This window comes from Myripristis murdjan, chromosome 24 (genome assembly GCF_902150065.1).
Source record: "Myripristis murdjan chromosome 24, fMyrMur1.1, whole genome shotgun sequence".
NCBI lineage: Eukaryota > Metazoa > Chordata > Actinopteri > Holocentriformes > Holocentridae > Myripristis > Myripristis murdjan.
In genome coordinates, this window is record NC_044003.1 from 14,034,436 (window position 1) to 14,060,072 (window position 25,637).

At 38.8% G+C, this 25,637-nt stretch overlaps 1 protein-coding gene across 2 annotated transcripts in view; it reads right to left on the reverse strand.

The window, feature by feature from the left end:
• Nucleotides 1-25,637, reverse strand: part of LOC115356151 (exostosin-1-like) — a 257,153-nt gene that overhangs the window by 39,595 nt on the left and 191,921 nt on the right. For both annotated transcript variants that reach the window (XM_030047193.1, XM_030047192.1), the window contains 3 exons: nt 25,158-25,251; nt 20,674-20,781; nt 10,087-10,206 (listed from right to left, as the gene is read on the reverse strand). In XM_030047193.1, coding sequence (XP_029903053.1) covers nt 10,087-10,206; nt 20,674-20,781; nt 25,158-25,251 — 322 coding nt within the window. The remainder of the gene's footprint in view (nt 1-10,086; nt 10,207-20,673; nt 20,782-25,157; nt 25,252-25,637) is intronic.

Here is a 25,637-nt window from a genome sequence, read left to right on the forward strand (position 1 = left end):
GGGTGTTCTGCTGGTGACACTGTTGGGGATTTATTCAAAATTGAAGGCACACTGAACCAGCATGGCTACCACAGCATCCTGCAGCGACATGCCATCCCATCCGGTTTGCGTTTAGCTGGACAATCATTTATTTTTCAACAGGACAATGACCCCAAACACACCTCCAGGCTGTGTAAGGGCTATTTGACCAAGAAGGAGAATGATGGAGTGCTGCGGCAGATGACCTGGCCTCCACAGTCACCGGACCTGAACCCAATCCAGATGGTTTGGGGTGAGCTGGACCGCAGAGTGAAGGCAAAGGGGCCAACAAGTGCTAAACACCTCTGGGAACTCCTTCAAGACTGTTGGAAAACCATTTCAGGTGACTACCTCTTGAAGCTCATCGAGAGAATGCCAAGAGTGTGCAAAGCAGTAATCAGAGCAAAGGGTGGCTATTTTGAAGAAACTAGAATATAAAACATGTTTTCAGTTATTTCACCTTTTTTTGTTAAGTACATAATTCCACATGTGTTCATTCATAGTTTTGATGCCTTCAGTGAGAATCTACAATGTAAATAGTCATGAAAATAAAGAAAATGCATTGAATGAGGAGGTGTGTCCAAACTTTTGGCCTGTACTGTATATAGTCATGATCATGGTTATATTCATGTATGTGTTGAAAAACTATCTGAAAATTGAACAAATAAAATCCAAAATCTGAAAACTTTATTTACAAAACATTGGCACATCATCATGACCTACTAAAAATGACCAAAATAGTGTCTATTGCAACATAATAGCAGCATAATCAATGATCAAATAAGGTAGTTGAATATAACACATGTGAACAAAACATTATTCAAATAAAAATAAAATGATGTCTGTAGCACCACAGTAGCTCCAAAATGAATTATAATGCACTGCATAAAGCTGTAGACGGAGGCAAGATGTTTGATTTTATTCTTTGGTGGCATTTTTTAAACATTTTCTTTCTACTGATTATTCGGGAAACAGGCACAAAACCATCCAGACCCCGGGGGGGACTGCCTGCCGGGCTGCATGACTGACAGTCTGTCGCCAGAGCAACAGAAGGGGGTGTGTGTATGTGTGTGAGGGGGTGCTACTCAGTGTGGGACGGCGACGCATCTCTCTCGCTCTTGTTTTTGTACACTGGGCTGCCCAAGAGGCCCACAGTGCGACTGGCCCACTGTGATTTGTCCCAGGTGGTTCCTATGACCAGTCTGACTACGGAGCAAGCCTAAAAAAGGAACTATAATTTTTGGACCATCAATATTTGTAAGTGACTTTAGAGAAAAACAAACCCAAAGTCGCTTATGATTGGAGACCTTGCCAGCGATGATCTGCACATCTGTTACTTCCCAACTTGAAATAGTTTAATGAATTATTTGTGTAAGTAAGAGATTCATTTTTTACATGGATAGATTATCAGCTGGATCTAACTTTTGACTTCTGTCACTTAGCATTTCTGGGTTCTGAGCAGACAGTGTCAGACTTGACAGGTGCTGTCTGTGTCTGCCTGTCTGTCTGTAGATAGATAGATAGATAGATAGATAGATAGATAGATAGATGGATAGATAGATAGACAGACAGACAGTAACGTGCGGTGGGGTCCTTGGCATGGCCAAGAGTCAATTAACGCAGCAGAACTCAACTTGCATAGCGCATGTATATGAAATATCTATTATACAGCACGTAGATCCGACCGAGCAATCTGATTGGTCAATCAGACGTTTAGGATGTGCTCAAATGAGCATGACAGCACGGGTAGCCGTGCTCAAATGAAAAATACCTCATCACTGATAATATTACTCCGCCTAGATCTTATTGCCCGAGTCTGTGTGGTTTCCATGGCAAAACGAAACGTTTCACTGAAACCCGCAACAAAAGCTGCAGTCAACTTTGTTCGCCTGCATAATGGACCATATTGTTGTGGTCGATTTTGATTTATTTGGCGACCTAAGTTTGGAAAAATGGCTGAACGAGGAAGACAAGACAGAAGAGAAAAAGCCGAGATACGCGAGAGTGACGAGTGAAGAGTGAAGAGCTGGATCAGCTGGAGAGATCAGGAAATGAAGCCAGTACGGCCCGGTCAACATCTTGGGTCGTCAAATGTCTACAAGACTACCTGAAAACACCTGACTAACAAACAGCTGATTTCTCAGCTGTAAGTAAAGAAGAACTAAACAAGATCCTCTGGGGCTTTAATTTCTATGATAAAGAGACAAGGAGTAGTTACCATCAGATCTCATGTATTTCCACTGAAACGGAGAGAATACTAGCAAAAAAGTTATATTTTTAAAGCAAAATATCAGTATGCATACATTTTGATTATACATTTTATTTTGTTGATAATAGTTGTATAACTGCATTATTACACTTGAGGGTGTGCTTGACAGTCTCAGTGTAATAATGCTTAATAAACACAGTGATCACTCCAACGTGGCCTGTATCATGTATGATATAGCGGTTCACATTCACCTGCTGCATCTCAACTGGATTTACTCAACAGTCATGTCACGCCAATCAATAGATTCACCTGTATCTCTCAACAACACAGGGTTTGCAGTACAGTGGTCCCTCGCTATAACGCGGTTCACCTTTCGCGGCCTCGCAGTTTTGCAGATTTTTTTTTAGTGCAATTTTGCATGCTTTTTTTTTTTTTTTAAACAACAGCGCATTGTGTTCTGCGTCCTGATTGGCTAAGGGAGAGCCCGCGCATTGTGTTCTGCGTCCTGATTGGCTAAGGGACTGTAGACCATTGTCAATCAATCTCCTCCGTGCCATGTCTCCTGTACAGTACAGAATGCGTTCATTCTATAATACTGGACTTATTTTTCTACGAAGGTTTGAACTTTGAGAGTGTTTAAACAAGAGAGAAAAGTGAGAAAATGTTAATGCCTGCCTGAGAAAAGTGTATAAAGTGTGTAGTGAGGGGTTTTACAGCCTTAAAACATCTATAATAATTGTAAAAAAAATAAAGCTGACTACTTCGCGGATTTCGCCTATTGCGGGTTATTTTTAGAACGTAACCCCCGCGATAAACGAGGGACCACTGTATTTGAAAAATAAAGAACAATAATGAACAATACAATCAGCAAAATATCCATTTCTAAACTTGCACACAATCAGTTATTTCTATACTGTGTATTCGACCATTTGAATGAAAAAAACAAATTGATCAACCACACACTAGAGATGGAGAGAGAGAGAGAAAGAGAGAGAGAGTGAGTGAGAGAGAGAGAGAGAGAGAGAGAGAGAGAGAGCGCAGACGGACCAAAACACCTTAGCTAGCCAAGCTCCCAGTCAGTGGGCTCTGTAGCAGGGCTCTCAAGACACACGCATTTCAACCCGTTCACACGCTCACACGTCACACCTTGTATTTCTCAAGCAGAGAAATTGCCAGGATAACACCCACCAAGTTGCGCCGCTATTTTTTTTATAACAGTGCAACAGGTAGAGAAATCTGTATTTTCTGTATTTTTATATTTGACTGTATTTTCATTATTGAAAATACAGACACACACATGATTTCGGCCGTCGTACGTGGTTGGCGGTAGCTTTTGCATCTAGTATTACTATTATTATTGTTATTACACATGTTGAATCGGCCGCTCATCGGGTTTTTTCTTTTTCACGTATCCATTTTTGCAGAGCTAGCCGGCTAGATAGCAGGAGCTGTTGAGGTATTACATTATACCGGGCTATTGTGACAGTTTTATATTTTTATAAAGATACCCATTTTATAATATAATATTTTATAATTCACTCCAATCAAGTTTTTTAACAGACTAACGTTAAGTCTCTCTCCCTCACACACTCACTCCCCTCCCTCGCACAGCACGTGAACATGAACAGTGCGTTCCTTGGTTGGGATTGGTCAGGTTTTAGGCCAGAGGAGTTCGATTGGTTAAAGTAATATCAGGTAAGCCAATAAGATGCAGAACAGCCTGGGCGTCATCACAGAGATTTAATGTGATGGAGATTTAACTTAAAGAGAGAGAGAAAAAAAAAGATTTAACTTAAAGTGACAGTAGTACAATGTTTTGTGTTGAAAAAAAAAGAAAAAAGCTTTTTGTCACTTTACGTTCAGGGCGGGCCCAGCTGATGATCACGGCGCGCACAGCCCCCTAAAGCCCGCCCTTGATCATTACCTATATCGATTATTTTTTTAAAATGCTTTGTGCTGGATTTCACACTTGGATGTCCAGCTAAAACAGAACCAGAGCCTCAACCAGGTATTGACTTTGTGTTTAGTTTTCTTTGTGTCTGGCCATGGCAGAAGGAGTGAAAGGCAACTGGAAAAACTTCCTCAGTAAAACCACAGGCCAGGGAGGGTGAGAGGCGACAGCAAGTAAATGGAACTGTGACAATAGTTCATAGTTCAATGATTCATCCCCCTGAAAAGTGAAACGTGTGTGTGTGTGTGTGTGTGTGTGTGTGTGTGTGTGCGTGTGCGTGTGTACATGCATGTGTGTGAGATAAGAGAATTCCATAACATTTAATTCCAGGCTTTACAGTTGTTTTAATGCAGTTGTGGTAAGTGGCCTCCATTTGATCATCATTTGATTTTTAATTAAAGGCAAATACTGACATCACAGTAGTGTATATCTAATACTATAGTGTGTGTTGGGTGTGTGTCAGAGATCAATCTTGCAGCATCCTCTAATCTGTAGCTGCTATATTTCTGACTTAATGCCTGTGGTGGAAAGTAAAAAATGACAAATTTGTAGTTACTACAATTTGAATAGATATTTTTTTTTCTTTTCTTTTCTTTTTTTCTTTTTTTTTTTTGAGTATTAATGATTATATAATATCTCCAAACCCTGGACTGACAAAGTCAGACCTTTATTTTATCTAATTAATTTTAATTGTGAATGTGATTGTGATTGTAAGGATCACCCTACTATTATTCAAGGGCAGCTGACTGTTGTCCTTGAATATTTTTTGTGAGCCACACTATTTTATTTACCTTTCAAGCATTTGAATAATTTTATACAATGAAGGTGACACCTATTTATGTGAAATTTAGAAAAATATTAGTACTTCAACTTCAGTAAAATATTTCTGTATTCTTTGCACATCTGCTCAATGACTGAATTCCACAGACTCAAATACACCGAGGAATACTAAATATGATATTTTCACAATGAAACAGAAGAAGGAATAACATTTTTTTTTATTTTTTATAAGCAATATGTTTTTTTTTTTTCCTCTTTTTTCTGTCACCCCAGAGGTGTTGTGGAGAATTGGCTTGGCAGTTACAACCTGCTCTAACACACGTACACACACACACACACACACACACGCACACACGCACACACACGCACAAAGCCTGGCACTAACTCTCAGACTCTCAATGTGTGGGCCACTACAGTTATAAACAACACATCATTTCACCTGTTTTGTCTGATGGTGTCCTGGCTCTGAGTTTTTAGCACATCCGGACAGCTTTGAATGGCTGTCAGTGGGCCTCAGCCTAATTTCCTACCCTTCAAGCAATGTGCATTTAGTGAAATCACTAAGACATTGTTAAAAAATAAATAAATGAATAAAAAGGTACAATTGTGCAGAATGGTGAAATTAATGCTATTGTCAAGGTGAGCTTACTGAGGGGTTGAACAGACGGTACGCGACATCACGTATTCCAATTAATTTTCTATGAAAGGATGGCAGTGAGCAGATTTTTGCTGGCACATACCCGGAAATCCTGTGGTCTCATGAAATATTGCCATGCTCATGCATGAGATCCAGGCTGGGGGTGTGTTGTAGACGGATCTGAAATCTGATAAACTTTTGTGAGTTTTTGCTTTTGGGGCTGTGAAGAAACCTGTCTCATTCAGCACGGGGATTGAAGCAAGCCACAAATACTGGCTGCTCCCTTGCAAACTGTCTGTTCAGGGCCTGAAGGAAAACACCAAGTGTTTGGAAACTGGTCTGTTGGTTAATTACCTGTTAAGTAATTAAAATCATCCAGGTGCTGAGTGATAATTGGCTGCATGCGAGAACTTTCAAGTGTTATTAGGGCACTAGCATTTTCCCAAAAGTAAGAAAACAAAAACTTGTAGCAGCTCTGTGCAGAAGATTGTGTAGGAAATTCATAAATAGTGCCTATTTTAAGGACTACTATACCTATTTACAGGGAAAATTTGAATCTATGTATCATAGTAAACTCTGGATGATGAATTCAACAAACACCCAAATGTCATAAATGATTTTGACAGAACTAGAAAAAAACAGATTAATTTCTCCCAGACAAAATGACTTCTTTGATCCAAAAATGTTGTAAATACAAACAAATCAGACATATGAGGACATGCCTTCTGAGGCCTATTTCAGCTTCAGCTTTTGTTCTGGTTGCTGCCGCTGCACTGCTTTGTGACCACTGTCAGTCGTTGCCAGCTCTCACTGAAAATTAATCACAGCCAGCTGCTTTTGTCGCTCATGAATCTTTCGGTGTCAAGCCACTGACAGATTTATGACCAGCGATAACTGTAATGATGATGGTAATGATTATTGCACTAATGATATTATAAGGATAATAATAGTGATGATGATGGCGATGCTGGTTGTTGTAATGTTGTTTGTGATTGTAGTGATGATGATGATAATGGTGATGATGAAGATGATATGGAGCCTTATGTCCTATCTCTGTACTCAGAGGTGGGACAGAGAGAGGATATAATCCCAGAGAAAGAGCTCTATCAGGAAGTCATCTAATGGACAATGAAAATGAGAGGAGGTTACGCCCCCAAGGCCAGTTCATCCTCGCCACTTTGACTACTGAGGTCATTTGATGACTCAGCCTCTGTCTAGTCGTGAGCCCCGACAGCACACTGTAAAAACGCCAACTTATGATTTGTTATCCTAACCTGTTTTTTTAAGTCAAGTGAACAACCACTTGGGCAATTTGCTGAGCTAACTTGAAAAAACAAATTTACACAATGTTTCTCAAAAATAGTACTGTCAATGTGAATAGTTTAGTTCAGACAACTATTGTTTGTGAGTTATACAGCACTATAAAAACTCCAACTTATGAACTGTAATTCTAACCCATTTTTTAAGTGGAATGAACGACCATTTGGTCAAGATGCTTAGCTAACACAAAAAAACAAGTTTACTCAATAAATTAGTTGAGAAAAATCACTTGTGCGACTTGTATTTGTTTATATATATTTTTAATTTAATAAATTTTTTCTTTCATTTATAATTATTTGTCGTTTCTCCTCCCTAATGTGCAGTAACCTGAAACTTGTCTGTTGTCTTATTTCATTGCTAAATGGCATATTCACAAATGTCGTCACACTAACCAAAACCATCTCATTTGCATATATTAGGACCATTAGCCACTCCACGAATATGAAAGCCTTTAAAAATTTTAATTTATTTGCTCTTTTTAATATATTTATGTAATATGATATTCTGAAAATTTGTCCTTGAAAGTATGTCACCCCCTGGCGATTGTCTCTGTATGTTTTGTGTGTTTTAATAATAATAATTTTAAAAATTACAAAAATATGTATTTATATACAGTAGGCTACAGGCCAAAAGTTTGGACACACTTTCTCATTCAATGCGTTTTCTTTATTTTCATGACTATTTACATTGTAGATTCTCACTGAAGGAATCAAAACTATGAATTAACACATGTGGAGTTATGTACTTAACAAAAAAAGGTGAAATAACTGAAAACATGTTTTATATTCTAGTTTCTTCAAAATAGCCACCCTTTGCTCTGATTACTGCTTTGCACACTCTTGGCATTCTCTCGATGAGCTTCAAGAGGTAGTCACCTGAAATGGTTTTCACTTCACAGGTGTGCCTTATCAGGGTTAATTAGTGGAATTTCTTGCTTTATCAATGGGGTTGGGACCATCAGTTGTGTTGTGCAGAAGTCAGGTGACTACCACTTGAAGCTCATCGAGAGAATGCCATTTTTTCCCCTAAAGAGATAGAATATTTTAAATCATTGTGCAAAAAAGAAAGAGGTACTTGTACAATTATTGACAAAGCACTTTAAAAAAAAAAAAAAAAAAAAAAAGTAAAATTATTGAGTCAGTCACAGCAAATGTTTTTCATTGTTATTAAAAAAAAGAGTTACGTGTTCTTGAGTGTTCTTGTCTGTTACTGAGAAGGGTCCAGCAGCAGCTTTCAGACTTAAGGCGGAATGCTCATATACAACAGTCAGTTTTGTTGTAGTTATCCCAACTTAAAAGCATGCTTTTTTGTGTAAACCTGTTTATGTAAGTAAATTAAGCTAACTTAAAAATGTAAGGCAACCAGCTGCACATCCTTTTTGAGTTTACTGAACTTCTGGGCACCCAAGTTGCATTAACTGCAAATCTTGAGTTTAAATAAAAGTTAGCTCAACAAGACATATACAGTCCAGTGTACCTGTAATTATAATTTTACTGAACAAACAACTTCAAGTTGGCTAAACTTAAGAATTTAAGTAAAGTTAACCTATGTATGTTAGTACATCACAATAGTAATTTTGAGTTTTTTCAACTTGACATAACAGTTTGAGTAAACAAGCAGTCTAACTCACAAATTTAAGTTGTTTAAACTTTACAACCCCAGAAGTTGGAGAAACTCAAAAAGGCTGTGCAGCTGGTTGCCTTACATTTTTAAGTTTTCTCAACTTCAGAATTTTTACAGTGCAGGCAGACACACACACACACACACACACACACACATACACACACACTTACACTTCTCTATCCTGAGGGCTGCAAAAGTTACAGACCTCCTTTTATGTCTTATATTCAGATTTATACCAGACGTATACATATCAAAACTTGTGTCACTTCCCTTTGTCAAGATGCAGATTACATGTGCATCACTTCCACTCCTAATAATTACATCCATTGATACTAACAGTCTGTCTCGCTTGTTCCCTATTCATTAGTATCCTCACAAAAAAAAAAAAAAAAACACTTTTTGGTAGTAATGGATGCCTTTATTCTTTTCTGTTCATTTCTATTTGTTGACTAAAAACATGTTGCATTTACACTTTGTTGCCAATGGCATCAAATGATACCATGAGCCTGAATAAAGGTAATAAATGTAATCTGATCATCACTCTTCATCAGCTGACTGCAAATGTAAGAGTGGAGACAGCCAGGATATTTGACATGTGGGTGGGAAAAAACATGAATGAGTAACACTCTTCTCTCCTTTGCATTTCTGGCTGTACTTTTCACCTCCCTGCTGTTAATGTGTGGAAATGTATGAATGTAAAAAAAGACATTGGTGCAAAAGAGGGTAGAGCTCAGCTCACTTTCCTTGGATGAGTAAAGCTACAAAATATGAATAATGAAAACTGGGATGTCTTTGGGACATGAGGCGTAGGTCGTGGGGCTGGACAGGAATTTGACTCTTTACTTTCCCCAGTACTTGCACTGCCATTTCCACTCCTCCTGGACTGTCATTCAGCATACAGCGCAGGTATTTTACTGCTGTTTTTGCTGTTTGACCTTCAGCTTTATCAGTAGAAGTTGATGGTTCACTGTGTCACAGGCCTTTTGAAGGTCAAGACCATGCCACAAAGTTTGCCTTTGTCTATTTCCTTTCTAATGGTATCGGTTAAAAAAAGGAGGCACGTATCAGTGGAATATTTCCTTCTAAACCACGACTAATTCATGGTTTAGAAGGAAATTCACATAGAGGATCTTGTTTGTAAGTGTATTTGTATATCTGAGTATGAATTACCCTCTCTAGGATGTTGGATGTGACACTGAGAATGGAGACTGTCCTATAATTGCCAGGGTCAGATGAGGTCTCTTTTTTGTGTTCGGGGATGACCTTATATAATTAGTAGCATGGATCACAATACCCTCCTCCAGAGAGATGATCAGGTGAGCACAGGGAGCAATTTCCTGTGCTCCATGTCTCAAAAATCAAACTGGAATACTGCCCATGTCAGTGGCTTTTGTTACGTGTAACTTGCCCAGCATTTCAGCTAGAGATTCAACTGTTACGTTAGGAGGGGTGTGCAGAATACGAATGCAGCAGACCGTCTGATTAAATAAACCTCTCTTCCTGAAATGACATCCAAAACTCCCATTAAGACCATTTTGGCACGCGTACCTCCAGTGTAGTTAAGACGATTTTGGCTACAGAAGAGAAGTAGGCATCCCAGAGGAACTGAGTCTGCTGGCGGAGAGCCAAGATCCTGCCACGGTCCACAGACCGGGTAATGGAGGGAACCTGCAGGAGGAAGAGAGGAATAAAAGGGAAAAGGGGGAAAAAAGACAACGAGAGAGTAAGTGAGATTTTAAACAAGGTTGACTGAGGGAAAGAGAATGGGTGTGTGGAAGAAAAGAATAGAGTCAGGCAGACAGACAGATGTAGCATAGGTATTTCTCTGGGCAGGCAGGAAAAAAAGAGGAACTCCTTAATTCCCAGGAGACCCTCCTCACACCCCCTAATCTTCCATCCGCCCATTCATCCCAGGCCCAATGCTGCATTCACACCTTATGCAAAAAGAAAAGCAGATATGAGATTCCTTCTCATAAATGATGCCATTAACCTAGGATTTCAGATAAATAAATACTACCAGAAAACATTGTACACCTCAACTTTCAAGTGAGAAATATTAAATACTTCTCGGCAACTTTAGCAATAAGCCACAACTGAACAACAAAATTCCTGTAGTCAAAGTGTAGGAAGGAATACTACAATGCATTTTGAATGACAGCAACAAAATGAACCATTTTCATCTCACAGATAATTTTGTGGTCAGCACTCTTACAGTGCCATGGTACATCACATGCTTTTGAATTTCTGGTGCATGGTTGACAATTCAGTTCCTCGTTTATATAACAAACTAAAAATGTATTTGAACAGTTGTCTGTTTAAGTGTTTAAAAGCCAATGATATTCAGATAAAGTCTACAGAAAACTTCAGTGGCTTGAAATTCACCTAAATTTTGACACATATCACAGATGTTATTTTATACCCTGTAATCTTAGCCATATGTGCTGCTTTTGCCCTTGGGTTCAAAGGGTTTTTTGAATTTATTTTGTTTTGTTTTTAACCACAGCTGCAGATTTTAAAACTGAAATGAAAATGTGTTTCTTGGCCTCCATGTTTAGAGTTACAGAAAGCCTAACCCCTGAAGTACATATTCTTACCTTCATTGAATTTAATTGTTAGCTGTGCTTTTCTTATTATGGTATCCAGATACACCCCTAATGTCAATATGCTTTTGTAAATCTGCATCAGCAAACTTGAATACGCATTTGCAGATGTCAGTACACATTTGCATGTGACACATTTTGCATTTGCAATTGTAATATCTTGACCTTATTTCCATACTGCTTTCTTACGTTGTTGTTGCTTATGACTTCCTGTTCCACTCCCATCACTGAAATGATGTGCCAAGCCTGTTTCAGTCAAACCGAGGGATTTAGGAATGGACACACAGGGAGACAGACACAGACAGGTTGGTACAGACCGCTCATGCAGACACTATCAGATTCGTTTACTGCCAAAAACAAAACAAAACAAAAAAAACGCATGTTGTCGCTTTACATTGGCCCTCTGACTTCAGAAGATCCATATGTTTGTGTGTACATGTGATTGTGTACAGATCAACACATACACTGACATTTTGCATGTATACACGCACAACTGCAATTGGAAGACTTTGTATTCTGTCATTGTTGTCATTTGACTGTTGCATGGATGATGTGATAGCTATTTTTTTCCCACAGCAGAATATGAAACTGATGTCTCGTTGGAAGGTCTTTGGGTTCATGATTGCAGCTCAACATGCACTCTTTGTTCCATACATCCATGCACAAATGAACACACATACGGACAACATGGACATCATGGACAACGTTTCCTCTTGGTCTCATGTAGCCTATAATGTGTATTGTAGGCTGTTTTTATTTTGGCTTTGGTCAACATTTGTGTCACCTTTTTTTCCCTTTTCTGCTTTATCTAGTCATGGACAGATCAATTTGTCCCATCTCCTATTTTGCTATTTTATGTTGCCATAAGACAGGAGAGGGATAAAGGTGTGTGTGTGTGTGTGTGTGTGTGCACGTTTGTGTTAGTAATGTGGTGAATTGATGGGGTTTGAGGTTGGACAGGATGTAATTCTTCTTTTGAAAATATGTGAGACAGGTTTTCTTTTTATTGATTTTTTTGACTGACTGTGCTTGTAAAGAAAAAAAAAAAAAAAAAAAAAACTTTCCAATATAAAATATGAAGTAGCATGACGTTAGCAGCAATAGCAGATAGTTGCTGTGGTGATAGTATAAGTAGCATTAGTACTAACTGGAAGAAATGGTACGAGTAATAACACTAATAGTGAGAGTAATAGTACAGTATCAGCAGTGGTAGTAACAGCAGTAGTAGTACTTGTTGTATTTTGTTGCCTAAATTGTTTGGAAAAATGTTTGTTTGTTTGTTTTTTGTCTCTTTTGCTCTGTTTGATGTCTTTGTCTTTGTTAGTCTTTATGTCACCTGCCTAGGGACTACAGATGAAAAGTAGTTGTTTTTACTAATTCTGGCATATTTACATGGGTGTATCTTTCACTCAAATGCTCATGAATATGCATTGTCCCTATTAAATAAATAAATAAATAAATAGGCTCCTCTGATTCAAAGGAATTCTGTGCTGGTCTACAGTACAAAAAGCTCTGCAGATCCACTGGGAGCCCAAATTTTATGTCAACATGAAGAAGCTCATGATTGTCTTCTTGATGCACCAGAGACAGGGTGAGATTTCTGGTTACACTGGCACAGAGCACATGAGCAACTGGTTTACTGCAGTGACACCACTAGGGAGGGGCTGTGGAGGGGTGCCATCAAGACCAACAACAATCTGATCTGGGAGCTAAATATCCAGCTATGTATCAAGAAGATAGAGCAGTAGGATCTCCTGATACTCTGTTCAGAGCTGGACAACTCACTCTTTCTTCATCAAGTGAGAGAAAGCATAAATGGCCCTCTGAGCTCTTATAGGCAGTGTTGCTCAGGAGCCTGCCCTTTTCAGTGCCCAGTATCCTGCTGGAGCTCTGGCCACAACCCGAGACCCTCTACACTGACTGTTACACTGCCAACTTGTCTGACAGAGGCACTGGAATAACCATTACAGTCTAAAAGAGGCTCACTGATGGACATGGTATGCAAATTAGCACAATTTGTGCAATGTGAGATGCATATTTGAAAGTGATGAAAAGCAAAATGTGTGGAAACTAACCCATAGCTGTAGCAAATCATGACAGGATACATCAAAGATAAGAACTGAAATAAGACCAGCGAATGAGGGATGTATGAACATGGTCAACCTAAAAGTATGGCATCCAGGCATATTTACTAGAAACATGACAATGAAAAAGTGCAACACAGCAGCTGTAAGAAATGGTCAAAAAGTATAAGGACTACACTCAAGGTCCCTCACTACATTTCATCAGTGGTTTAACTTGTCCTTGTTGACTTGTCCTCGGCACCTGCCCCTGAGGGAATCCCCGCCACCACCATAAGTGCCGTTCCATTTTGTCTGAGAAACTGAAGTGAGCTTGGTGAGCTCGACCCTTGTAGTGAGAGAGTGAAGTGAGAGTCTGCTGCAATGGTCACTCCAGAGGTGAATATCAACCACAATGCATTACAGTTATCTGTTATTTCAGATGCAACAGCAACTTGTAGGAGGGGCAAATGATATAATGGAAACGGTAAACACACAAACCGATCCAAACTAAACCAATATCCATATAATTACAGTAATGCTATACAAATTAAAATAAACTGTCACTTTACTTGTTTTATACAAAACATGACTAATAATAAGGATAAAAATAAGAATAGGCCTACTAGTCTAATGATCAGAAAACAGAATTTTCATTTGCAAGAATCAGTGCATAACAATAATCCGTAGAAAACGGGAATACACCGATTCAGATACTGGTATCTGTATCCATATAATCACCGTACCATGTGGTACAGTACAGTACTATACAATACTATAGAATTACAGTACAGCACCGATACAGATACCCATACTGGTAACAGTATCAGTGTTGTACTGTAATTATATGGTAATACTCATACCTATCCTGACCAATCAAGACCTAATTAATTAATCCATCTACTGATACCTGATAGATGAGAACACCCATTGCTGCCTGTAGTATTTCTGTAATATTTCTGTAGTTGATAATGCATTGTTGTGCACTTGATTTGTTCACAGTAAAGGAGTTACTATGGCAATTTGCACTCTTACACTTTCGTTTGTATGATTTCTGCTCTTGTAAATATGAGCCATTTTTAAACCAAAACTGACGTTAATTTATGCCAAACTAGTCTGGCAGTATTTATTTACAAACTGCAGTCTGTAAATAAATACTGGCAGTCTGAGGCAGAAGTGGAATGAGGTGATGTGAATCCTTCTTTTGCAACCACTGCCCCATGATGGTGATAATAATAATTCAATAATACTATTAATGAAACCTCAGTCCTTTATTTCTGCAGCAGGATAATAGATAGCAGCACAACACACTCAGATAAAACAAACAAACAATCAAACAAACAAATAAAAAATGAAAAAGTTGGATGTGTATTAAAATGTACATAAATTATAACACATTGACAGTGGAGTAATTAAGTAAAACACCTGCTAAACCATCATCACATAAACAAGTCTATAAAAATGAGTTTTGCAAGAAGTGATTTCTTCCATGTCCATCTGCAACTTGGATGGATAGATTACTTGTCACAGAGCAGGAAATGTAACGTGGCCACAGCAGGATGAGTGGCAGGAAAAACAGAAACAAACAGCAGAGGAGCAGCGGCGTCACTCGCTTGCCAGAAAAAGGAGAAGGATGTTTAAGAAAAGCTGCAACAACTCATTCAACATTGCTTAAAAACAAAAACCGCTTGGTGCTCGAAGAGTATTATTATCATAGAAAACGTCAAATTCACAATGAAAGGAGTCTGAAGGGACAGTATGGGCAATGGTGTTGCCATTGACGTCACCGGGCGCTGTTGACAGCACTGCAAGCTTTAATTGTTTCGCTCTCTCTGAGGTGGAATATAAATAACAGCAATCAAATCAGCTCAATTCTCTTCCCCTCTATTGTCTCTAATAGTGTTTATACTCCTCAGTGGGGGGGAAGCATGTGTGTGTGTCTGTGTGAGTGAGTGTGTGTGTGTGTGTGTGTGTGTGTGCTGTTTATGTCTCCTCTCCATGGGGGAATAGTCAACTCCACATATTAAACAGCCAGGGATCACGGTGCTCTGCGATGTAATTGAAAGTAATGAGATTCAACTCTCTCAGCAGGTGTTACAGCTTGACTGTTGTAGGACTGTGTGTGTGTGTGTGTGTGTGTGTGTGTGTGTGTGGAGAGAGGGGCAAAGAGGGCAAACATCCAGAATGTGTTCACCAAGCAGAGACATGTTTGTGTTGTTGTGTGGATGAAAGCTATCTGTTAGGACTGACCTGAATACTCAAATGAAACAAGTATATAATAGTTCTCTTCTAATAAACAATAAATATATCAAACCTCTGTCCAACCCATATCCATTTCAGGCTTAAAATACCAACTTCAGGTTCGGTCCCGCCCATTTTCCCAATTTAAGCCCCGTCCATTTAAAGTAGTGATAAGGAAACCGATAACACATACATAACACATACCCATGGTGTACTTGTTCATCCCATCTCATTTAGGATAAAAAACTGGGAGGTTTGGGCTGGCAACAGGTTTCTTGGAGATACTGGGTTTATTTGAAACAGTAATTATTTCCAACTCCAGAGTTTTTAACTGTTTATTATAAAATTGAACACATCTCTAACACTTCTACCAATGCAACAATACTGTCCATCCTGTTGCAGCTCAGAAGGTCAACTTCAAGTGTAAATTAATCCCAAAAAAGTTATCTACCCTCAGTCACCAGCAGTGAACTTCAACTATATTATTAAATAATTATAACTAATTAACTTATTATATTCACTAAGCTGCACTGAAGTTCAAGTTTAGCTCATGCACTGCTCTAGCACCGACTCGTACATTATTATTATGCATTCATTTATTTATATATTTTTAATGAAACCTCTGATCTGCATCCTCATTACAAATAAGATATCACCGCAATGAGAAAGCAGCAGCGTAGAAAATGGCAGGAACAAACAGAGAGCAATGACATTTTTTACAAGTAAATCGTGTTGCATCTTAATAAAAAGAAATGTCATACTTTCAAAATGATGAAGTTGGTTTTTGTCTCGTGCAGAATGTGCTGTGATGCAGGGACGGTTTTTGCTATGGGCAATGTGGGCAACCGCCCAGGGCGCAATCTACTTGGGGGCGCACAAGCGCCGTCCAAAAAAAAAAAAAAAAAAAAAAAAAAAAGCGTTTCTAGACTAATATCGCTCATTTCCATGTCAAGTTGGTGCAGTGGACGCTAAGGCGCCCCTACTATCACGTCAACTTGCTGCTGAGAGTCATGTATACAGGTCGTGTGTGTCAGAAGAAAAGGCAAGGGGGAGGGGGGCGCGGGGGATCAACTTGCGACTGCAGAGGCTGTGCGCAGGTTGTGAGTCTCAGGAAAAGCAAAGGGGAGGGGGGCGGGGGATAGACTAACCTCTGATATGAAAGATCCCAGGCCAAACAACACAAACTGCTGCTTCCAAATAAATTGTATTTCATTCATAAAATTAATATAGACCCCTTATAGCTACATGTAATTTATTGGGTTATGTTAAAAAAAAAAAAAAAAAAAAAAAAAAAAAAAAAAAACAACAACAACAACAACAAAAGTCAATGGAGTATCATGGACAAAAGCCCAAAAAAAAAACATCAGGTGCCCAGTTCAGAAAGAGAAGGAGAGAAGAAGAGGAGAAACGTTCAAAAGATAAAGGTATGCAAGTCTCTATGCATGACGTTAATTGTGCATGTAATGAAACAGTAGCCTATACCCTATTTATTAGCCTCTTGCTAATATGTTGCCACTTAGCCACAGAAGTTTTTTTTTTTTTGTTTTTTTTTTTTTGTTTTTTAGTTTTGCTGAACTAGCAACTATTAGAATTTTAGGCATCATGTCATGGAATTAATTTCACCCATAGGCTAGTTTGTGTTTGCAACACAACAAGTGCAAGTTCACATTGGCCTGTTAGTCTGTGGATTTGGTAAACAATACGTTCTGACTGTGGAATTTTTAATTTTTTTTGCTATACGTAGGTCTATGGTAACCTAAATAACTTCCTATACACTGACAGGACATTTTGTAAGCTATATGTGATATAGCTTTATGAGTAATTTCTAGTGTGTTATTCTTAGTTAACAGGATGTTTCGCCCAGGGCGCAAAACTAGCCAGGACCGCCTCTGCTGTGATGTTACACACTTTGGCAAAATTTAGATTGCATAGGTGAGATGCCTGAATTTATATGCACGTCGCCTCCAGTTGTCTCACTCATTTTTACCTTTCCACTAACATCCATGCCAGGCTCCTACTTTGACCCTAAGGCTGCCTAGCTTTTCCATATCAATCCTGGCACTGGTTTGGGATGGTTGCACATAAAATATTGTGTTTTCATCAGATTGGAGAATTGCGTGATGCTAGAGTTCATGAGCAGATTTTCTTAAGGACCAGAAGAATATTTATTGGTATCCCTACAAGACATTATGAAAAAAGTTTCATACAGCCCTCTGCACCGATTGAAATGTTTCACCTGACCCTCAGATTATTTCTGATGAAAGTCACAGTAACCTTCCCTTTGGCTGAATGGCTTCAGAATTGGGCTTGGATAGGTGTAAATGTGCGTAACAGCGCACCTGCACAAAACTGTGGCTGGGAAATCTGATATTTGTGAGGCAAAGCGTCAGAGGGCTACATTACTCCCTAACTAATTTATATTCATTATATGAAAACAACACCCACAGAATCTGAAAGAGTGCATCTACTTTAGCACTGGCAGCTAAAGTCACTCATCTGGGATTTGAACTTCGCTTTACTAATGACGCTAAACTGAAAATAACATGGTGATCAGGTTCATATGAGCTTTGTAACAGGGTTTGACCTGTGAGCAGAGGGCTTTATTGTAAATCATGGCGTCAACCAACAACTGCTTGTGATTGCATTAAAACTCAGACACAATATTATTCTGTACTTACTTGGTGCTGTGTGTACACACAAATGCTTGTCAGCAATGCAGTTAAAAAGTAGCTCTACTTTGTTTGTGACAGCAATTTTTTTTCTTCCACTTGGGATTTAGTGAACAAGGACAAAAATGATGGCAACTTGAAAGTAGGTTTCTTCAAAACCACTTGAAAACTCTGACGTAAATAAAAACATTAACTGCAGGAGGGGAAAAAATCCCTTGCCCTGTATTTTACAGCAAATTACTGTACACAGTGCTCCTTAGCTCTCCGCTGTGGTCCCTAAATCCAACTGCTTGTCAAAAATGCGTTCTCTAACTCCTACTGCTTGTCAGCCGATGTTCCCCAAATCCAACTTGCTGTTAATTGTCTCTGTGTGCCTGACATCAAGTGTGTGTTTTGGTTCAGCTCTTCCATCTGTTCGGATTCTGTGTTATGACATGCTAAATGTCACTCTACATCTTAAAAGCCGAGGAATTCTTTGCTTTTATCCTCATCCACCAGCCCTTGCTTTTATCCGCACAACTCTCACATTTCTGCATTGAGCGACTAAAATGATCTGAAAAACAAAACTGCTCTGTCACTTTGCCTTTTGTTTGGGTCCGAGCAAACTCCCTAATAACGGTCAGTGTTTCGCTCCGTCACTCCTCACTTCGCACACACTACCCCAGCCAACAATTAACATGCTTTTAGAGGGATGGCTTTGTTTTGCAGAAGTAAATGAGAACCACGAAACAAAACCTCTGCAGCGGCATTAATGCATCAGGGTGGCTCTCGGTGATGTCTGATGATGAAACGGACACTGTTTTTCTTGCTCTAAAAGCCAAGTTTTTAATAGGCTTGTCTGCTTTTGAGTGACTCATAGAGTAAAAATGTTATTATTATTATTATTACTGGGTGCTGATAGAAGACTGGTAAATGTTACACATACAGTCATGCACACACATCCATGCACCCACACACACATTCTTGCCCAGATGCCAATAAAAGTCATGCAGGTGGCGGGTAGTAATACAGAGAGTAATTACAAAAAATAAATATCATATATTCTGCTTGGCACAAAAACAGAGGGTGATTAAGTCCTACAATAAACAAGTCAAGCCAAATACACTGGCAAGAGGGTGTGTTAGGTTTGACCAGTGCACCTGCTGCGTGTTGCACTTCACCATACCTTTGTAATTTGAAGTGAAAGTTTACACACAGTTGCCTCATTTCTTGTACATGGTGTTTGTTTCTTGACTCCAAGGCTGCTAAACCCATTGTATTGTTTTCAAAAATTCTGTAACTCCTGTCAAGCATTGTAATGCATCAAATATTACTTGTATGTCATTTCAAAAGTAATTCTTTACTTGGTACCACTTTACAATAAGACAACCCTTAGGATATATGAATGATTAATTTTAGCAATTAATTAGATTGTAAACTCTAAACCATTATTTAACAATCATAAAATAAGTTATTACACAGGCTCACTATTTGGCAACATCAAGTAAAGTATGTTAAACAACCAGCAAGATTTGAGATTCAACAGAATAGTTGTGAGCCTGAATCAGTGCATGAAAACTGTATTATAACTTGTTTACAGTTGTTTATTAAGGATTTATTTACAATCCAATTAATAATCTAAATAGAAACCATTCATAAACCCTTTATACAGGTAGTCTTATTGTAAAGTGGTACCCTTTACTTTTTGCACCTTGAGAGCACTAAGTTAATACATTTCTGCTGCACATCCAAAACTGCCGACCTCTGAAAACTGGATTAAGTCAGTTTCATCAGATCAGAGGAGTTAATCAGTGATGATGTCCAATGCTCTGGCTGTCCTGTTACCTTGTGATATCATTACAGTGAAGATATTTCCACCCAGATAAAACCAGCAGCCATAGTTTGAGAGGTGGGCAACTAGAATAAAAGCATTACTTTAATGAATTATGTAGCTACTTGTTACCACCCTACACTGTTTCTCAGTGAATGAATATGTGGTTTTATTCAGTGGATTCATTTACAAGGAAGGTCGGGGATTAGACAGTGGACCGACTGTTCTGCTTTAAAGCGGCGGCCTGTGGTGCATCTGAGTGTATTTCTGTTCCCACTGACTTGATTAAGCATCTCTGATCTATGTGGTCTTCTTTTATGGTTGAATCAGTTGCTGCTGGATTTCTGTGTTTGCCCCGGGGGGATTTGGAGCTGGAGATGGGGATTATGACGAGAAAGATGTTGGCATTTCACCACTCAGACACTGTTTGCAAATGGCCTAAAATCAAACCTGAACTAGCCGCTGCATATAAATAAATAAATAAGTAAATCCATTCCACTTCTTTTTTAATAAACCTTTGTGTTCACGCACTCATGTATCATATATATTTTTGCAATTTTTATTTTTAAAATGTAATCTTTTCATATACATTTTCTTTGTTGACCTATTATGTACCCTGCACACATGCTGTATTTGAAATGTACTTTTCACGAATCCAGTTTTGTCCCTGGGTGACATGACAGTTTCATCTTATTTATTAATTCATCCATCCATCCATCCATCCATCCCTCCATCCTCTGTCAGCACTGAACTACCTGTAGCAGCAGTCTCTCGTCCCCGATGATGGCAGCTTTCCTCCAATCGATAACTTCGGAGAAAGGAAGCTCCCAGCCGTTACTCAGAAGAACCGGGATACAAGCCGCCTGGGAGGAGAGAGAGGGATGATGATGAGAGACACCATTTCCCCCATTTCAAGATGTTTGGATTTTGACAAGCATGCACCTCTTGAGTAGTGACTTTTCTGAAATCTTTTCTTAATGCTGTCAACAGAGATACAGATTCAGGTGAAATAAGGTGATCAGGATCACATTCACTACTGAGTCTCGACCCAAGTTTAAAACAATTTCCGATTCCTCCAAAAATGCCATTCTTTTAGGGTTAATCCATCCATGAAAAGGGCTATTTCTTTGAGGAGACTGTTTTGCCTCACAGCACAAATTGCACATAGAAATAGAAATAGAGAAGACAAAAATGTTCTTTAAAACAAGTTTTCATAGCGAGAGAGAGAGAGAGGGAGAGAGGGAGAGAGAGAGAGAGAGAGAGAGAGAGAGAGAGAGAGAGAGAGAGAGAGAGAGATCTCAGTAGCACATTAAGTTTATCCAGAAGTTTAAAGCAAAGTGCTTGAAGGGATCTCTAGTTTTTGTTTTTTGTTTTTTTATTTATTTATTTATTTCTGTTGAGGGATTTATCTTCTTAGGTAGTTTCTGTCTGATGAGACACTTTCAACATGTTCCAAATTGGAGTTTCGTGAAAACACAGGGGTGCCAAAAAGATTAAGGAGAAAACAAACTGTTTTCTTTCTTTTCTTTTCTTTTTTTTTTTTAACTCTCTCTGTGTGCAGCAATATTCAGATAATAAATTAATAGCACTTAATTCATCAGGAGTGCTTTTCATTTCCTCCTCTGCATTGCTGTGTAGCAGTGGATTCATTACAAGATGAGGCTCATCATTTCTGGTTAATGAGTAAGAAACTCCGTTGCAGTATCACACATTCAAACAGAAAAGCCGTGCTGTTATTTATTTATTTTTCCGTTTTGCCATTAGACAAGTTTTATGCATGATCTATATGCCATTTCCCAGCATATGGCTTTGTTTTAAAACCTTATCATAACAGTTTTATAATAAGCAGTAATGACTCCTGTGTCATTTTATAATTTGACAAGTTCCCCTTTGTCAGCTAGCATAACAGGTTTTAGGAGAAATAAAAAACGTACAGCATTAATCTTAATCAAGACGTAATCTCAGTCCCAGAGTAAACTTTATTGATGGCGCTGAGTACCCACCAAGAAGCCATTACTAAGTATCAAAGTTATTGCTCAGAGAATACAAGGAAATAGAATCAGTAAAATGGTTCAGTTTGCAGTTTTGGGGTTATGGCTTCAGGCTGACGAAAAGGTCTGTCCACAGGATATTTTAGGAACTTTAACAATGAGCTGCTGCAGTGAGCAATACAACTTCTTAACAAGATCAATCTACAACATGTGGTATGATGTGTTTATGTAATCTGAACTAGCTGGGAAACAACAGAGATGTGGGAAAAAAAAAAAAAAAAAAAACTCAATAACTCTCATCTTTTATTTAAAGTTCAAGTAAGACTGGATTGTCAACCAGCAGGAGCTGAGAGTTTAAAGAAGCTCTGTGAAACACCACGATCAGTGAGCTATGTGTGAAAATTCCCACCGTGTTGATTAGTTTGCCTTGGTTAAGATGACTCTCTTTTCTTTTTTTTTTTCTTGTTTTCCTTTCACTATTTCCTTGCAATTCATCTCTTCCCATCTTTCTTCTCTCCTCCTGTCCTCCCTGTCACTGCTTTTCTCTCCACTGCACTTTAGTAGTCAACCTCAGCCACGACGGCTTCTCTTTCTTTCTTTTCTTTTCTTTTCTTTTCTTTTCTCTTCCTCCCTCCTCCCCTCTGTCAAACTAGAATCTGAAAACCTATCATAAAGGTATTTCTTGGCACACCTGAAATGTTAACATACATGCTTGTTTACATACATTCAGAAAGTGGCACTGTTATAATGTAACGTATAAGACAAAATGCAGTTAAATGCACATGCAGACAGACAGACAGACAGACAGACAGACAGACAGACAGACAGATAGACATACAGTTAACACACTTGATAATGGCTCCCAGAAAACTGTAGTGTTGGTATCCAGCATCTGCACCTACTGTAATATATTCAGTTTTTAAATATTCAACTCTGTTCCGGCTAGATACTTATATATTGATTTCATCTATCTATACTCTGGAAAGTAGTGTGATGCAATATTCTGTAGACCTGTATTGCCTATATTTTTCTGTTTTTCTACAGTGAATATAAGCATGGGGGGAAATGGGCAGACTGTAGGAATTATGTTATATTTATTTTAGTAGTTTATTCGTTTATAGGTGTGGGTGCTTGGGGAGTGTACCGATTCTGGGAAAGTTTAACACCTGGTTGTTGCAATGATAGTAGAAGTAGCAGTAATATTAATATTAACAGTAACAGTAGTAGTAGGAGTAGTAGTAGAGTAGTAGCAGTAGCAGTAATAATTGGTAAGAGTATTTTTCTTGTATTTAAGTTGAGAGCACTTGGTAAAAGCCTATTTATAAAACCTTATATATAAACCACTGCCTGGATGACTGCTGAAGAGGGAAGCTTGCACACTATTTGTTCCAGAATGGGAGTGTGGAGTGTGTCCTCAGCAGAATATCTAATAGGAGAGCAAGGGAAAAACAAGAACAAGAACAAGGAGAACAAGACAGCCAAAGGCAGGCACAGGGCAGAGCCAGATAGTTAAAGACAAAATGTCAAACCAACAGAAAGACGGATAGAAACAAGGTGCTAATGAAAGCTGAAAAAATTCTGTTGTCTGAGGATGTGTAAGCATCCTTTCTATTTTCAGTGGTGTATCTAAAGAAACTGGGTTTTCTGTGGCAGGCAGATGACAGTTTGTCAATAGCAGTGAGATCAACTGTTTCTAAGGGTAGGCCACTAAGGCCATCCTTCGCCTCTGTGGTTACTTAGTGCCCGACTGCAGCGCTACAGGGCGACTAAGAAGTCTTAAATCATAAAGATCATAAACACAATATACTTGTGGTTGAGCTAGCAGATGGCAGCCAGCTGAAGAAGTTAGTTTGTCTCATGTTTAACAAGTTGAACATCTTGAAAGGGACATGGTACAGCCCTGGAGGGACAATCTGACTATGTTAGTTGAACACAAATTTAAGTCTGGATGCCTGTTCTGTGTGTGTAGCTAGGGCTGCTAATTTTTATATTGCAAATAATCCTGACATTGTAAATCAGTTTGTTAGCGGGGCTTGCAAGCTTCAGTTAGCACAGAAAAGCCAGATACAGAGTGAATTTATTTAGCCTCTGGTATCACTCTTGTGCACTTGTGTGTCATGGTACAGGAAAAGATGAGAGTAAATGATACAGTGTGCCATGTATCGCTGTGAAGTCATTATATTTAGCAACAAGTTAACAACATTTAGTTGATAACAAGTGACTTTCCATAGGGACACTGCTTAGGAGGCCATTTAAAATCATGTCTGTCACAGTATAACATGTTCATGCATTTATGGTAATTCCTAAGCCTGGTTGACATCGACTGCATGAGGCAGCAAACAGCTACACCCACTGGTCTGGACCTGCTCTATTCATTCAGCAGTAGGCTATTTACTAAGAATTTGAGCCTTGTTTTGATTGGTTCTCATATTCAAATTTGCAATTTCCTCTTGCCTTAGAAACAATCAGAAAAGCCTTTACTGTCATTGTATGTAAATACAACGAAAGTAGTGGCATTCAAGTGATACATTTCCAACATAAAACATAAAAAAGACATAAAAAAAAAACACAAGACACAGGGCTTGCCAGTCACATGGATGCTGAAAGAATTGCCCCTCAACTTGAGCTATGCATTTAGCTAAAATAGCATGTTAGGTACCAGGAGCAATGGAGTTTCCCCAATATTAAAGTAGCAATGGTGCAACCAGCTGTTACAGCTAAGTTAGATAAAATGGCAAAATATGCCTTTTAGGTGTCATCACTGCTAATGCTAATATTTGAAATAATGCATGTCTCACAGCCTACATAAATAACAAATGCTTAGACCATGATTCTTCACTTTCATGTCAGTGTTATCCAACAGTGTCAGATGTCATATGTGATGGCACACCCCCCTCATTATCTACATAATAAACCAACAAGATAGAGCTAGTCCTTGTTGTATGGTATTAGTCCTTGCTATTCTTTATCAGTAGATCATAAAAATTAACTAAACCCCAGCCTCCAGACTACCGCTCAAAATTCACCATAGAAGCAGAAAGGTCTGGTCACAAGTGGGCACACCCAGCCTTGTTTCATGTTGTATTCCTCAGGACAAAATCAAGTATCTGTGCTCTCATGCAGCTCGATTTAGGGGACTGCAGATACAAAAATATGTAGGAGCAAAGATTCTGGTCTGATTGGAGCTGTGGGTTTGAATCACAACTTCTGAAAAGTCATTTTATGCACACACACACACACACACACACCTGCAGGGCCTCCAGGAAGCGGAAGGATCCCAGGCGTCGGCCCCGTGGCACCAGGCAGAAAGTGGAGTTATGGAGCAGTTCCTGGTAGTCATACCTGCACGGACACACACAAGAAATCACGATATTAGCTAAGAGATGAAGATTTCACCCAAACCGAGGAGACAAAGAGAACAAGAAAAGAGTTTATTTCAGGGTGCAACTTTATTCAAATTTATGTGCACCTATGTTACCAGAGAATATTAATGCCCTTCCCTTCTTCCTGGCCTGAAACTAAATGGGTCTGAGGTAATAGCTGCGAGACAAAGACAGATGAAGAGCTCAGAGGCTGGAAATGTCAGGATGAACTCTGAAATGATGAAAATGCTCTCCTGGAAAAAAAAAAATCCAAATGCAAATTCGGTGGGAAAAGGCTAAGGAGACGGAGACTAAGAAAAATGCAAAACTAAGAGAGAGAGAGGGAGAGAGAGAGAGAGAGAGAGA